This window comes from Procambarus clarkii, chromosome 58, assembly GCF_040958095.1.
Source record: "Procambarus clarkii isolate CNS0578487 chromosome 58, FALCON_Pclarkii_2.0, whole genome shotgun sequence".
Taxonomy (NCBI): Eukaryota; Metazoa; Arthropoda; class Malacostraca; order Decapoda; family Cambaridae; genus Procambarus; species Procambarus clarkii.
In genome coordinates this window covers 20,530,923-20,546,658 of record NC_091207.1, presented here as the reverse complement: position 1 = coordinate 20,546,658, position 15,736 = coordinate 20,530,923, and the positions used below count along the sequence as shown (strand labels likewise).

Sequence of the window (15,736 nt, the reverse complement as noted above, 5' to 3'; positions counted from 1 at the left end):
GAGCTGTGAGGGGCTGTGAGGGGGCTGTGAGGGACTGTGAGAGGCTGTGAGGATCTGTGAGTCACCGAGACGGGAAGTGAGAAGAGTGTGTGGGGGCGCGGTAGAGGGAGGGGAGTGACAGAGAGAGAGAGGAGGGGAGGGGGTTGGGGGGGAGAGAGAGAGAGGGAGGGAGGGAGAGACAAAGGAGATAAGGGTACAGGATAGAGAGAGAGAGAGAAAGCGAGTGGAGGGGGGGGGGGAAGAAGGAGATTTGAAGGAGAGGGTGAATAGAGGAGACATGATGTAGAGATAGAGAGAGAGAGAGAAAGAGAGAGATGAGAGAAAGGGAGGGAGAGGAAGAGAGGGAGGGAGAGAAAGGGAGGGAGAGGAAGAGAGGGAGGGAGAGGGACAAAGGTGTGTGGAAGCCACGCGCTCACCAGATGTCTCACAGCTGTCCAGGAGAAGGCCAGTGTGCTGGTGCTTTGTTGTGAGGGGCGGCGGGGCGGGGGGGGAGACCCTGGGGGGCGGGGCGGGGGGATCGATGGGGGGCGGGACGGGGGGGTCGCTGGGGGGCGGGGCGGGGGGGTCGCTGGGGGGCGGGGCGGGGGGGTCGCTGGTTAGGTTAGGGGTTGCAGCAGGGGGGAGGGACAGTAGTATTGGCTAGGGGGGAGGGGTGGTTTGTGAATGGACGGAGGGGCAGAGTGACCTCTCAGTGTGAGGCTGGGGGTCTTGTGTGTGTGAGAGAGAAAGAAAGAGAGAGAGAGAGAGAGCATCACAGACACCGATGATGCCACTCGCTATGCGTGTTAGTGGCTTTGCAATAATGTACAAACTAACAATCTTATGTAATCTTACAACTCAATTGTACTTGATAATAAAAAATAATACATACTAATATTATAACAGAACACCAACCACGACCATCAAACCGCTGCTAAGAATCCAACACGACCAAGGCAGCAGCCGAATTGACAAAGAACTCTGAAAAGCCATGGAGACTAAGCAACAACAAACAAAAACTCAGGATAATACATATTGCTAATCCCCGACCCCATTATCCAGCTTGACAACCGCCGGATCCAATATGCGGATGTGGCCACAATACTGGGACTCATGATCAATAAAATAGGTTTAAAAATTCCTGTGAAGGACAGAATAAACAAATTAATAACACAACCTTAGAAAAACTGAGGAGATTCCGGAGCCTTAGCACTAACATACATCTACACCTGTATCCGGCCTCATCTGGAATATCCCCCGGTACAACTACAGAACTACAAGCCTACAAGCCTACAAGCAGTGCAAAATAAGGCACTAAGGAGCAGCAAAACACTGTCCACCATATGGTCAGACAATCTAGGAGCTCCAGGAACTCCTGAACACAAGTTCTCTGTTCTCTGCATTACAAGGCTACAAGAGTGAAACTAAATTACTGCAACTAGGCACCTCACAAGGAGTACTAAGCCCTACCTTGTTTAATGTTATAATTAATGCTTTACTAAAATCAATCCCAACTAGTCCGGCAAACATCACTATCAGCTATGCAGATGACATCCTTGTACATACTAAAACCCACCGCGAAATGCAAACATTCTTAAATTGTATACATACAGCTTGTGAGAGCCTTTGTCTTGTAATCAACGCTGCTAAAACTAAGGTATTTAACAGACAAGTTGGTAACCGCAAAAGTGGACCACGAAGACTTAAGATAGATAACGTACCAATAGACTATGTCTCTTCTTTCAAATACCTTGGTGTGTCTGTCCCTTGTACCTCAACTGCAGTCAATAAGTTACATCAACAATGTACAGACAGACTCAAGGCTCTCAGAACTGTAGTGGGGTACAGCCCTAAGTGCAGTGTTAATACTAGATTAGCAAGAATGATGTATTTAGCGTATATAAGGTCTCTGATAGACTATCATGCACCAACTTTAGTACAGCAAAATGGCAAAAGTATTGATAGACTGGAACAAATGCAAAATGAAGCACTCAGAATTATATACTTGGTTGTTCTATAAATACCAAAGTTCTCAATATGCGGAAAAAACTAAACATTCAAGATAGAATATTTGAAATCATTCTTATGATGGGCGCCGGTGGCTGTGGATAGCACGCTGGGCACATAATCCTGTGGCCCGGGTTCGATTCCCGGTGCCGGCAAGAAACAAAGATGAGCAGAGTTTCTTTCACCCTGATGACTGTTACCTAGCAGTAAATAGGTACCTGGGAGTTAGCTAGCTGTTACGGGCTGCTTCCTGTGTGTGTGTGTGTTATCTTGAGATGATTTCGAGGCTTTAGTGTCCCCGCGGCCCGGTCCTCGACCAGGCCTCCACCCCCAGGAAGCAACCCGTGACAGCTGACTAACACCCAGGTACCTATTTTACTGCTAAGTAACAGGGGCATAGGGTGAAAGAAACTCTGCCCATTGTTTCTCTCCGGCGCCTGGGATCGAACCTAGGATCACAAGTCCAGCGTGCTGTCCGCTCGTCCGCTCGGCCAACCTGTGTGTGAAGGAAAAAAATAGTAGTTAGTAACAGTTGATTGATTGACAGTTGAGAGGCGGGTCGAAAGAGCAGAGCTCAACCCCCGCAAGCACAACTAGGTGAATACTAAAGCTTCTTTGTGATAACAAAAACAACATTGTGTCAGTTGAACTGTTAGAACACACACATAATGGAACCAGCGAGTCTAAATGGATTCAAAAAACAGCCACTCATATTAAAATGATGATACTGCACGATGTATATACAGATGAAAGAGTACACCACTTCCCTCCACCCTGGCAGATAGTACCTTTTGACGTTGTTACGAACCCGACTACATCGTCGGAGTATGGAGTAGCGACGTCAGCGCCATCTGTGAGTCTGCTCCCTCACCCCCACGGTATCGGACGTAATGTTGACAATGCCATCTGGTGGTGGCTGTCTAATACCTGCAATTGGTTCAAGATTCCTGCCTTGGTCAGGTATTCCGGGACTGGCTAGAGAGAGAGAGAGACGACCGACAGTAAGGTGAGACCGCGTTACTAGCCCATTGCTAGAGGCTCCTGCCAGGGGTAAATACCCCTGTATTTGTCCGTGTTGTGTCCCCGTCAGCGTGTGGCTGAAGCTCTCTGCCAGCTTTTGGCTGGAGAGTGATGTTGTTGTGTTGATTTAGGGGCGACGACGATCGAGCTGGAGAGTGATTGTGGCCATTCACAAGAGGCACCTGGTGATACTGTCGCTAGGCTGGCCCATGGCAAGGGTAGACTCGTGGGTGTTTCCCAGTACTGGTTGAGGACGGTACTGTTCTTAGGAAACACGGCAGTTGACAAAGGCTGCATCGCGTTAGCATCGAGGAGTGCTTAGTGTCCTATGAGAGAGCGACACATGTAAATATCCACGTGCAGTAATATTATTTTATTTTATATTTCATTTACGGTGATGGGAAAGTGGTAATAAGTTAAGGTGGAAAGTGGTAATAAGAATATATTGATAAAGGATGAAGTGTTGTGTTCAATTCAGCTCCCATATTTTCTTGCTTGCATTACTTAGCCTACTCCTTAAAAGCCACTACCGACTTGGGGTCGGATACTAGTACTTTGGGTCAGAGATCAAGAACCCGGTTGCGACCCATAGTGGCCGTAAGACATCCTGACCCCTGCATACCCCACCAAGAAACTAATCACAAACAACCCTCATGCTAAGCTTGCTGCTAAATTAAGCACCATAGAACACATTCACAATATTCAAACTAAAAAAACATAGCACAGACCATATACACTGACGGATCACTCAACACAGCTACAGGGAGGGCAGGAAGTGCTGTTATTGCTCATCAACTCGATGGCAGCACAATTCAAAGGAATATAAGAATTAGTAACTGGGCATCCACAATGCAAGCTGAGTTGGTAGCAATACTGGTAGCACTAAAAATTAATGACAACACTGAAGTAGACAGCTTAATTATTTCCGACTCCCTTTCCTCACTACGAGCAATAAACAGTTTGTAATCAAGTAATAACGTGCTTGTCTCAGAAGCCAGACATAGATATAAGCATACATAACAAGAGGGTAAATATAAAAATGTTGTGGATTCCTTCTCACATTGACAAAGTTGTCACCCTTGCTAAGGCTGCAGTAAATAAAGACAATATTGAACAGACTCTTGAGTTGTCAAATGGGTACCTTAAAAGTGTCATTAGACGAGAACTCCTTGATGGATTTGAAGAAAGTAAGACTAACAAATGTTGTCACAGCTCGTATAAGACTTGGCTACAAGTATCTCTGGCAGTTCGGCTTGTATTGGGATCTAGATGAAGTAAAGTGTAAAGTGTGTGGACAAAGACAGGGACACACACACTCGAACACTATATCTTGGATTGTAGTAAAATTGAGCCTTTTAGAGATAAATCTAAACTCACGCTGTATGATATGGCAACCTATCTTATCACCATGGATAAATTACCTGAAATCCTTGCACTATATCCATATTTCGCTTCCAGTAGATAAACGACATATGAGATTAAGAAACAAGTAGTGTATTGTGAAGACTAATAATAAACAGCAGCTCCCCTATGACTCTGTAATATCTCCATTGGTCAAACAAGTATATATTAGCGATAAGACCTACCATTAATTAATGTATAATGACTTACTGTAAATATATAGCTCTTGAAATAGAACATTCTCTGTAACTAGCTGACATTATAACTATAAGGTTTGAAAGGTAGATGAAATTGTTTATGTAATAATCTAAGATGAGGTCTGATAAAGACCTTTTGTGCCCTCTGTAATGCTTTTGCGCTACCGCTCACAGGATGGGTATGGGGTGCATAATAAACTAGCCGCCTCCGGCAGCAACAATCACTCCACAGAAGACAGCCACTAAACATCAGACTAGAGCACCAGGGTGTGGAACACCACCGTCATGTTACAGGACCCAATGTTAGAAACATTACTCCAAGATGAGACGCCCCGCTCCCACAGCTGGTGGTCCAAGATGAGACGCCCCGCTCCCACAGCTGGTGGTCCAAGATGAGACGCCCCACTCCCACACCTGGTGGTCCAAGATGAGCCGCCCCACTCCCACACCTGGTGGTCCAAGATGAGACGCCCCGCTCCCACAGCTGGTGGCCCAAGATGAGACGCCCCGCTCCCACAGCTGGTGGTCCAAGATGAGACGCCCCGCTCCCACAGCTGGTGGTCCAAGATGAGACGCCCCGCTCCCACAGCTGGTGGTCCAAGATGAGACGCCCCGCTCCCACAGCTGGTGGTCCAAGATGAGACGCCCCGCTCCCACAGCTGGTGGTCCAAGATGAGACGCCCCGCTCCCACAGCTGGTGGTCCAAGATGAGACGCCCCGCTCCCACAGCTGGTGGTCCAAGATGAGACGCCCCGCTCCCACAGCTGGTGGTCCAAGATGAGACGCCCCGCTCCCACAGCTGGTGGTCCAAGATGAGACGCCCCGCTCCCACAGCTGGTGGTCCAAGATGAGACGCCCCGCTCCCACAGCTGGTGGTCCAAGATGAGACGCCCCGCTCCCACAGCTGGTGGCCCAAGATGAGACGCCCCACTCCCACAGCTGGTGGTCCAAGATGAGACGCCCCGCTCCCACAGCTGGTGGCCCAAGATGAGACGCCCCGCTCCCACAGCTGGTGGTCCAAGATGAGCCGCCCCGCTCCCACAGCTGGTGGTCCAAGATGAGCCGCCCCGCTCCCACAGCTGGTGGTCCAAGATGAGACGCCCCACTCCCACAGCTGGTGGCCCAAGATGAGACGCCCCACTCCCACAGCTGGTGGTCCAAGATGAGACGCCCCGCTCCCACAGCTGGTGGCCCAAGATGAGACGCCCCGCTCCCACAGCTGGTGGCCCAAGATGAGACGCCCCGCTCCCACAGCTGGTGGCACAAGATGAGACGCCCCGCTCCCACAGCTGGTGGTCCAAGATGAGACGCCCCGCTCCCACAGCTGGTGGCACAAGATGAGACGCCCCGCTCCCACAGCTGGTAGCCCAAGATGAGACGCCCCGCTCCCACAGCTGGTGGTCCAAGAGCTTAGATTTCCACCGAGGACAATCAGTCCCCCACAATGCATAATTCTAAGACAAAATATTGACTAGAAAGATCCTCAAAGAATTTTTTCTATTCCCCCAAAAGATGACCCAAAAGATAAGAAACAATACAAAAAAAAAAAAAAAAAATACAAAAAAAACATACACAAACACGAGTATACCTGTACCATACCTGTGTTATACAGGTATAACGGCTTCCATTCATCGACGCCGACTAACTCGTCCCTCCGTAATAGAACGACGCATTTTGACGTACACTCTAAAGCCAAAAATCGTCGTACTAGAAAAATGGCGATCGCGAAATTGACACACTGTCCCGTTTTCTGTTTTGGGTCCTCTGGAATACGGGCACTTTAGTACGTTAGTTTCTTGACGTTGGAGCACCTTAGGAGGACGGGCTGCTCCTTCATATGTTGAAATACCTGTACAAACACCTGCAGGGCTCCTCGCCAACCACACACTTACCACTTTTGTCACGATTCACTTAAATTCTCTTAAGCGGGTAGAGGTAAGGTAATTATGAGAAGAAAACACTACGACTATCTAGCACTTGGAAGGGCTATGAGGATAAGGATTTAGGATATGGGGGGGGGAAGGGAAGGTGGAAGAAGTAACGGTGTCCAACCACTTGGACAGTCGGGGATTGAACGCCGACCTGCAAAAAAAGCGAGACTGTCGCTCTACCGTCCAGTCAAAATTGAACAGAAAAGGATGAGAAAACTTCCTGGAATTAGATATGTATAAGTTTAATATATATATATATATATATATATATATATATATATATATATATATATATATATATATATATATATATATATATATATAGAGGGAGCCGGTCGGCCGAGCGGACAGCACGCTGGACCTGTGATCCTGTGGTCCTGGGGTCGATCCCAGGCGCCGGCGAGAAACAATGGGCAGAGTTTCTTTCACCCTATGCCCCTGTTACCTAGCAGTAAAATAGGTACCTGGGTGTTAGTCAGCTGTCACGGGCTGCTTCCTGGGGGTGGAGGCCTGGTCGAGGACCGGGCCGCGGGGACACTAAAAAGCCCCGAAATCATCTCAAGATATATATATATATATATATATATATATATATATATATATATATATATATATATATATATATATATATATATATATATAATATAACAGAACACGTAACAAAGAACACAAATTGGACACGTTTAGATTTAGAAAAAGATCTAGGAAATAATATTTTGGAAATAGTACTGTTGATTTGTGGAACAATTTTCTGGATATCGATCGGTGGTGTTTCTAGCGTAGGACAGACACGTGGATCACTGAGCTCGGGTCCGTACACCTGCTGCCTTCTTCACACACTCACTGGCTCACTTGAAGTCTATTATGTGTTTATAAGTGTGTGTGAGTAAGTTGTGCTAGGTGAGTACCCATAGGAGAGTACCCCTAGGTGAGTACCCCCAGGTGAGTATACCCAGGTGAGTACCCCCAGGTGAGTACACTCAGGCGAGTACCCCCAGGTGAATACAGCCAAGTGAGTACCCCCAGGTGAGTACACCCAGGTGAATACTCCCAAGTGAGTACCCCCAGGTGAGTACCTCCAGGTGAGTACAGCCATTGCTGTACCTACTGCCTGTGGTACACTACAGAGCACAGCTGAGTGAAAGCCGTTAGTAAATAAGAGTGAAGGTATATGTGTAGCGGTGTGTACATAACAGTCTCTGAGGCGCACTCTTCACCTCTCGCACATGACCTTAATATCTTCACTGTGAGCGTCATACCCATCCTGTGGGTGGTGGGTGAGGGTCTATGTACACTATACCCATCCTGTGGGTGGTGGGTGAGGGTCTATGTACCCTATACCCATCCTGTGGGTGGTGGGTGAGGGTCTATGTACCCTATACCCATCCTGTGGGTGGTGGGTGAGGGTCTATGTACACTATACCCATCCTGTGGGTGGTGGGTGAGGGTCTATGTACACTATACCCATCCTGTGGGTGGTGGGAGAAGCTCTATGTACCCTATACCCATCCTGTGGGTGGTGGGTGAGGGTCTATGTACCCTATACCCATCCTGTGGGTGGTGGGTGTGGGTCTATGTACCCTATACCCATCCTGTGGGTGGTGGGTGAAGCTCTATGTACCCTATACCCATCCTGTGGGTGGTGGGTGAGGGTCTATGTAGCCTATACCCATCCTGTGGGTGGTGGGTGAAGCTCTATGTACCCTATACCCATCCTGTGGGTGGTGGGTGAGGGTCTATGTACACTATACCCATCCTGTGGGTGGTGGGTGAGGGTCTATGTACCCTATACCCATCCTGTGGGTGGTGGGTGAGGGTCTATGTACCCTATACCCATCCTGTGGGTGGTGAGTGAGGGTCTATGTACCCTATACCCATCCTGTGGGTGGTGGGTGAGGGTCTATGTACACTATACCCATCCTGTGGGTGGTGGGTGAAGCTCTATGTACCCTATACCCATCCTGTGGGTGGTGGGTGAGGGTCTATGTACACTATACCAATCCTGTGGGTGGTGGGTGAGGGTCTATGTACCCTATACCCATCCTGTGGGTGGTGGGTGAGGGTCTATGTACCCTATACCCATCCTGTGGGTGGTGGGTGAGGGTCTATGTACCCTATACCCATCCTGTGGGTGGTGGGTGAGGGTCTATGTACACTATACCCATCCTGTGGGTGGTGGGTGAAGCTCTATGTACCCTATACCCATCCTGTGGGTGGTGGGTGAGGGTCTATGTACACTATACCCATCCTGTGGGTGGTGGGTGAGGGTCTATGTACCCTATACCCATCCTGTGGGTGGTGGGTGAGGGTCTATGTACTCTATACCCATCCTGTGGGTGGTGGGTGAGGGTCTATGTACCCTATACCCATCCTGTGGGTGGTGGGTGAGGGTCTATGTACCCTATACCCATCCTGTGGGTGGTGAGTGAGGGTCTATGTACCCTATACCCATCCTGTGGGTGGTGGGTGAGGGTCTATGTACCCTATACCCATCCTGTGGGTGGTGGGTAAGGTCTATGTACCCTATACCCATCCTGTGGGTGGTGGGTGAGGGTCTATGTACCCTATACCCATCCTGTGGGTGGTGGGTGAAGCTCTATGTACCCTATACCCATCCTGTGGGTGGTGGGTGAGGGTCTATGTACCCTATACCCATCCTGTGGGTGGTGGGTGAGGGTCTATGTACCCTATACCCATCCTGTGGGTGGTGGGTGAAGCTCTATGTACCCTATACCCATCCTGTGGGTGGTGGGTGAGGGTCTATGTAGCCTATACCCATCCTGTGGGTGGTGGGTGAGGGTCTATGTAGCCTATACCTATCCTGTGGGTGGTGGGTGAGGGTCTATGTACCCTATACCCATCCTGTGGGTGAAGCTCTATGTACACTATACCCATCCTGTGGGTGGTGGGTGAGGGTCTATGTACCCTATACCCATCCTGTGGGTGGTGAGTGAGGGTCTATGTACCCTATACCCATCCTGTGGGTGGTGAGTGAAGGTCTATGTAGCCTATAGTCATCCTGTGGGTGGTGAGTGAAGGTCTATGTAGCCTATACTCATCCTGTGGGTGGTGGGTGAAGGTCTATGTACCCTATACCCATCCTGTGGGTGGTGGGTGAGGGTCTATGTCGCCTATACCCATCCTGTGGGCACGAGGTGGAGGGTATACCCCCCAAACTAATGTAACAATCTATATAAATACAAATTAAAATGTTCGTTTGTTCAAAATTGCTAATCTCACCGATTGCCTTGAAATTTTCTCTCAATGTTCCATTCGCATCCGAGCGGGTTATTATATACTTACTTTATTGATGTCACGTCTGTGACGGGAAGAAAACCTGCTTTTTTTTTTAAAGCTGTGTTTTCCTGTGTTTTTCATGTGAGGGAAAATTTCGAAACCTCTTTACCGATTGTTTCGAAATTTTGACACAGCGTTGCATTCGAATAGGCGCGTCTTTTTATATGCCTACTATATAGATGCCACCCCTGTGACAGGTAAAAACATGCGTCTTTGAAAATCAGCGCGATCTGATGTACATAATAGCAATATGCACGCTATACTAAATATAACACGAATTCCATTTCAATGTTTCCGATTGCACTGATAAATTTTATTTTCATTGATTTCGATTTATTTTATTTTTTATTGAATTATTTTGTGTGACATTGTGTTGGAGTTGAGCTGTGTTGTTTACCATACCGTTCATTTCGTAGGTATAAGTATAGATGCCGCACCTATGACAGGTGAAACTATACTTTTCTTGAAAAACAACGCTCTCTCTTGTATGCAAGAGTAACACACATGCTATATACTAAATATGTTACAATTCCATTTCAATGTTTCTGATTGCATTGATAAATTGAATTTTCATATATTTTGATTTAATTTCATTTGGATTTAATTATTTTGTGCGGATTGCGTAGGAATTGAGCTGTGTTGTTTACCATACCGTTCATTTTGTGAGTAGAGTTTTTGTTTATTTTTTTCATATTTTCATTTCATTTTTTAACTGTTTTTCTTATATTTCAGTGATGGGAACATCAGATCACTTGATGTTCCCAATTTTCTGATGGGAACACCAGCCCATTTTGGAAGGCATCGTACGAGGGAGTGGGGAATGTTGGGGACGAGGGGATGGGGGGAATGGAGAATGGTGGGGAGGACAAAGTGACAGGAGAGTGGGGCATGGTGGGCAAAGACGAGGGGATGGTAGAGTGGGGAATGGTGGGGAGGACGAGGAGACGAATGAGGGGGGAATAGTAGGGAAGACTGGGGGACAGGGAAGGTTGCTGTGGCTCAGCAATGCACATGCGTTACTGAGCCACAGCAACGCGTGGCCGGATACTGCTAGTTGTAAATAAATGATTAAGTCACCCCTTCATATATATTCAATTCTACTGAAGACTTTTCCTAAACGTTTAATTTATATGTATGCATTTAATTTCAATAAGATTTTTACGTCTAATTTTCAACTCACTCGCTAAAATGTTTATAGATAAATATATTTTTAAATCAATATACGATTTTTTCGAGGAGAAAATAGAAGTAGAAATCATTTTAGAGGTTATAAATAGACCAATTTGATGGCATGTTCGTAGAAGCTAATTTTAGCCAAATATACAGAGCAATTTCCAGGAAACACAGTGTTTACATTTTTACCTGTTTGAGGTGCCCTCCGTGCTGCCTCCCGTGCTGCCTCCCGTGCTGCCCTCCGTGCTGCCCCCCGTGCTACCCTCCGTGCTGCCCCCCGTGCTACCCTCCGTGCTGCCTCCCGTGCTGCCTCCCGTGCTGCCCTCCGTGCTGCCCCCCGTGCTACCCTCCGTGCTGCCCTCCGTGCTGCCCTCCGTGCTGCCCTCCGTGCTGCCTCCCGTGCTGACCTCCGTGCTGCCCTCCGTGCTGCCCTCCGTGTTGCCCTCCGTGTTGCCCTCCGTGCTGCCCTCCGTGCTGCCCTCCGTGCTGCCCTCCGTGCTGCCCCCCGTGCTGCCCTCCGTGCTGCCCTCTCTGTTGCCCTCCGTGCTGCCCTCCGTGCTGCCCTCCGTGTTGCCCTCCGTGCTGCCCCCCGTGCTGCCCTCCGTGCTGCCCTCCGTGCTGCCCTCCGTGCTGACCTCCGTGCTGACCTCCGTGCTGACCTCCGTGCTGCCCTCCGTGCTGCCTCCCGTGCTGCCCTCCGTGCTGACTCCCGTGTTGCCCTCCGTGCTGCCCCCCGTGCTGCCCTCCGTGCTGCCCTCCGTTTTGACCTCCGTGCTGCCTCCCGTGCTGCCCTCCGTGCTGCCCTCCGTGTTGCCCTCCGTGCTGCCCTCCGTGCTGCCCTCCGTGCTGCCCTCCGTGCTGCCCTCCGTGCTGCCCTCCGTGCTGCCCTCCGTGCTGCCCTCCGTGTTGCCCTCCGTGTTGCCCTCCGTGTTGCCCTCCGTGCTGACCTCCGTGCTGACCTTCGTGTTGCCCTCCGTGCTGCCCTCCGTGCTGACCTTCGTGTTGCCCTCCGTGCTGCCCTCCGTGCTGCCCTCCGTGCTGACCTTCGTGTTGCCCTCCGTGTTGCCCTCCGTGCTGCCCTCCGTGCTGCCCTCCGTGTTGCCCTCCGTGCTGCCCTCCGTGCTGCCCTCCGTGTTGCCCTCCGTGCTGCCCTCCGTGCTGCCCTCCGTGTTGCCCTCCGTGCTGACCTCCGTGCTGACCTTCGTGTTGCCCTCCGTGCTGCCCCCCGTGCTGCCCTCCGTGTTGCCCTCCGTGCTGCCCTCCGTGTTGCGCTCCGTGTTGCCCTCCGTGCTGCCCTCCGTGCTGCCCTCCGTGCTGCCCTCCGTGTTGCCCTCCGTGCTGCCCTCCGTGTTGCGCTCCGTGTTGCCCTCCGTGCTGCCCTCCGTGTTGCCCTCCGTGCTGCCCTCCGTGCTGCCCTCCGTGCTGCCCTCCGTGCTGCCCTCCGTGCTGCCCTCCGTGCTGCCCTCCGTGTTGCCCTCCGTGCTGCCCTCCGTGCTGCCCTCCGTGCTGCCCTCCGTGTTGCGCTCCGTGTTGCCCTCCGTGTTGCCCTCCGTGCTGCCCTCCGTGCTGCCCTCCGTGCTGCCCTCCGTGCTGCCCTCCGTGCTGCCCTCCGTGCTGCCCTTCGTGTTACCCTCCCTGTTGCCCTCCATGTTGCCCTCCCTGTTACCCTCCCTGTTACCCTGCCTGTTACCCTTCCTGTTGCCCTCTCTGTTACCCTCCCTGTTGCCCTCCCTGTTACCCTCCCTGTTGCCCTCCCTGTTACCCTCCCTGTTGCCCTCCCTGTTGCCCTCCCTGTTGCCCTCCCTGTTACCCTCCCTGTTGCACTCCTGATGTTCTCCTGTTAATATTATGCAAGTTTTTATTTGTGGCTAGGCTTCGTGGCTAGGCTCCGTGGCTAGGCTCCGTGGCTAGGCTCCGTGGCTAGGCTCCGTGGCTAGGCTCAATGGCTAGGCTCAGTGGCTTGGCTCAATGGCTAGGCTCCGTGGCTAGGCTCCGTGGCTAGGCTCCGTGGCTAGGCTCCGTGGCTAGGCTCCGCGGTTAGGCTCAATGGCTAGGCTCAGTGGCTAGGCTCCGTGGCTAGGCTCCGTGGCTAGGCTCCGTGGCTAGGCTCCGTGGCTAGGCTCAGTGGCTAGGCTCCGTGGCTAGGCTCCGTGGCTAGGCTCAATGGCTAGGCTCAGTGGCTAGGCTCAATGGCTAGGCTCAGTGGCTAGGCCCAATGGCTAGGCTCCGTGGCTAGGCTCAATGGCTAGGCTCAGTGGCAAGGCTCAATGGCTAGGCTCCGTGGCTAGGCTCCGTGGCTAGGATCAGTCGCTAGGCTCCGTGGCTAGGCTCCGTGGCTAGGCTTCGTGGCTAGGCTCCGCGGCTAGGCTCCGTGGCTAGGCTCCGTGGCTAGGCTCCGTGGCTAGGATCAGTCGCTAGGCTCCGTGGCTAGGCTCCGTGGCTAGGCTTCGTGGCTAGGCTCAATGGCTATGCTCAGTGGCTAGGCTCAATGGCTAGGCTCAGTGGCTAGGCCCAATGGCTAGGCTCCGTGGCTAGGCTCAATGGCTAGGCTCAGTGGCTAGGCTCCGTGGCTTGGCTCCGTGGCTAGGCTCCGTGGTTAGGCTCCGTGGCTAGGCTCAGCGGCTAGGCTCTTCAGCTAGGCTCTGCAGCTAGGCTCTGCAGCTAGGCTCTGCAGCTAGGCTCAGCGGCTAGGCTCAGCGGCTAGGCTCCGTGGCGGAGGCTGGTGAAGGGAGGGGCACCACCGCTTGGTCCCTCAGGGGTCGATATTGTCCACAGAACGCCTGTTGCTCTATATTGACCCCCCCCCACCCCCACCCCTGTCTGTCTGGCTCTCTACCTCGTCTCTCTCCCTCTCTCTCTCTCTCTCTCTCCCTCCCCCTCTCTCTCTCTCTCTCTCTCCCTCCCCCTCTCTCTCTCTCTCTCTCTCTTAAACTTAGACAATAATTCATCGAAAATTGTGTTAACGTTCTTAGTGAAACTTCAAGATAAGAGTTACCTCTCACCCTCCATCACCTCTGAAGCTCCCCCTCTCACCTACACCAAGGTGACCCTTTTATTAACCTTTATTAATAACTAACACTCAAGTATTAAGTAACAACCAATCAACAAATCCAACATTCTACTTGTAACTCATTTTTGTATGCCTGAATGTACTTTTCCCCTCAATAAACATTATTATTTCATTTGTCTGGACTCTAGTAGTCAGGAGGGAGTCGAAAATTTCAGTTTAGCAGCAGGCTGCTGCTTCTGGGATCGTTCCCTATTAAGACCTCTTAATAGCATGGTCGATAGAGCTTCGACGTCACACGCCTGCGATCTGTGGTTCGAGTCTCCGAGAGTAAAGGTGACTGAAATGTCTATTTCCATGAATGTGTGGATGACAATTTATTATTATTGTTATTATTATGATAGCAGGAAAGAGGATGCGTCGGGAGGAAAGTGTGGGCCCACACCTTCATCTTCTAGTTATTTGTCCTGATCGCCCGCACAGCTCCATGTTAAGTCCTGATGTCCCGCACAGCTCCATGTTAAGTCCTGATGTCCCGCACAGCTCCATGTTAAGTCCTGATGTCCCTCACAGCTCCATGTTAAGTCCTGATGTCCCGCACAGCTCCATGTTAAGTCCTGATGTCCCGCACAGCTCCATGTTAAGTCCTGATGTCCCTCACAGCTCCATGTTAAGTCCTGATCACCCGCACAGCTCCATGTTAAGCCCTGATGTCCCGCACAGCTCCATGTTAAGTCCTGATCACCCGCACAGCTCCATGTTAAGTCCTGATCTCTCGCACAGCTCCATGTTAAGTCCTGATCACCCGCACAGCTCCATGTTAAGTCCTGATCACCCGCACAGCTCCATGTTAAGTCCTGATCTCCCGCACAGCTCCATGTTAAGTCCTGATCACCCGCACAGCTCCATGTTAAGTCCTAATCACCCGCACAGCTCCATGTTAAGCGAACGTGTTTCAGATGCGTGATTCAGCCCAGTGATGAAGGTGCACTCTGAAGTGAAGTGCTTGAGCGAGGCACAGCCAGCATGAGGTGCTTGAGCGAGGCACAGCCAGTGTGAGGTGCTTGAGCGAGGCACAGCCAGCGTGCAGGTAGTAAGTGCTGAGCGCCTGGTCTTGTGCTGGTCAGCTTGTGGTGGTGCACAGGTTGGGAGAGCTGACAGTCGCGGAGACTGTTTGCCTTGTGCGTAACAGTAACTCCGGCGACATCTCTCTGATGTCGAAGGCATCGATGTGCTCACTAGTCCATTCAGAACAGGTCAGGAGTAGACCTACCTTGTGTCTACCTTGTGTAGCTTCCGGGGATCAGCAGCCTGTGGGAGTATGTCTCCTAAGATTCTCCCACAGCTGACTAGAATGGCTCATTGCAGTACACAGTGCACTGATCTTCGTGCACAAGGTCCTATTTCTGTTAATCCTGGATAGTGACCTGGCATGTTGGGGATCTCCAGAATGCCCATTTAACCAGGAACACTTTCATAATACGGAGGCCGCCGTATGTCCAGGCACGAAGTAGATACAGGGAGTTAAGCATACTTGCCACCAAGGGTCAGTGGGTACATTGGCCGGTGGGAGCATGGGAGAGAGGGGAGACGCCAGCAGTGTCTGACCTCTGGGGTCAACCGGCGCGATAGAAAATAACAGCTATGACGTGGTCGTTCCGTGGTCATGACGACACTCCTGCTACTGATCATCGAACGGCCAATATGATTGGGTCCCGCTCATT

The 15,736-nt window shown here is 51.0% G+C and overlaps 2 protein-coding genes across 2 annotated transcripts; one reads left to right on the top strand and one right to left on the bottom strand.

The window, feature by feature from the left end:
• Positions 1 to 11,190: 11,190 nt before the first annotated feature.
• On the bottom strand, positions 11,191 to 12,654 carry LOC123768003 (uncharacterized transmembrane protein DDB_G0289901-like). Its single transcript, XM_045758259.2, has one exon. The coding sequence runs from the start codon at positions 12,652 to 12,654 to the stop codon at positions 11,191 to 11,193; it is 1,464 nt and encodes a 487-aa protein (XP_045614215.2).
• A 1,773-nt stretch (positions 12,655 to 14,427) lies between these two features.
• Positions 14,428 to 14,979, top strand: LOC138353582 (placenta-specific protein 4-like). The gene has a single exon (XM_069306773.1). The coding sequence runs from the start codon at positions 14,428 to 14,430 to the stop codon at positions 14,977 to 14,979; it is 552 nt and encodes a 183-aa protein (XP_069162874.1).
• Positions 14,980 to 15,736: the final 757 nt, after the last annotated feature.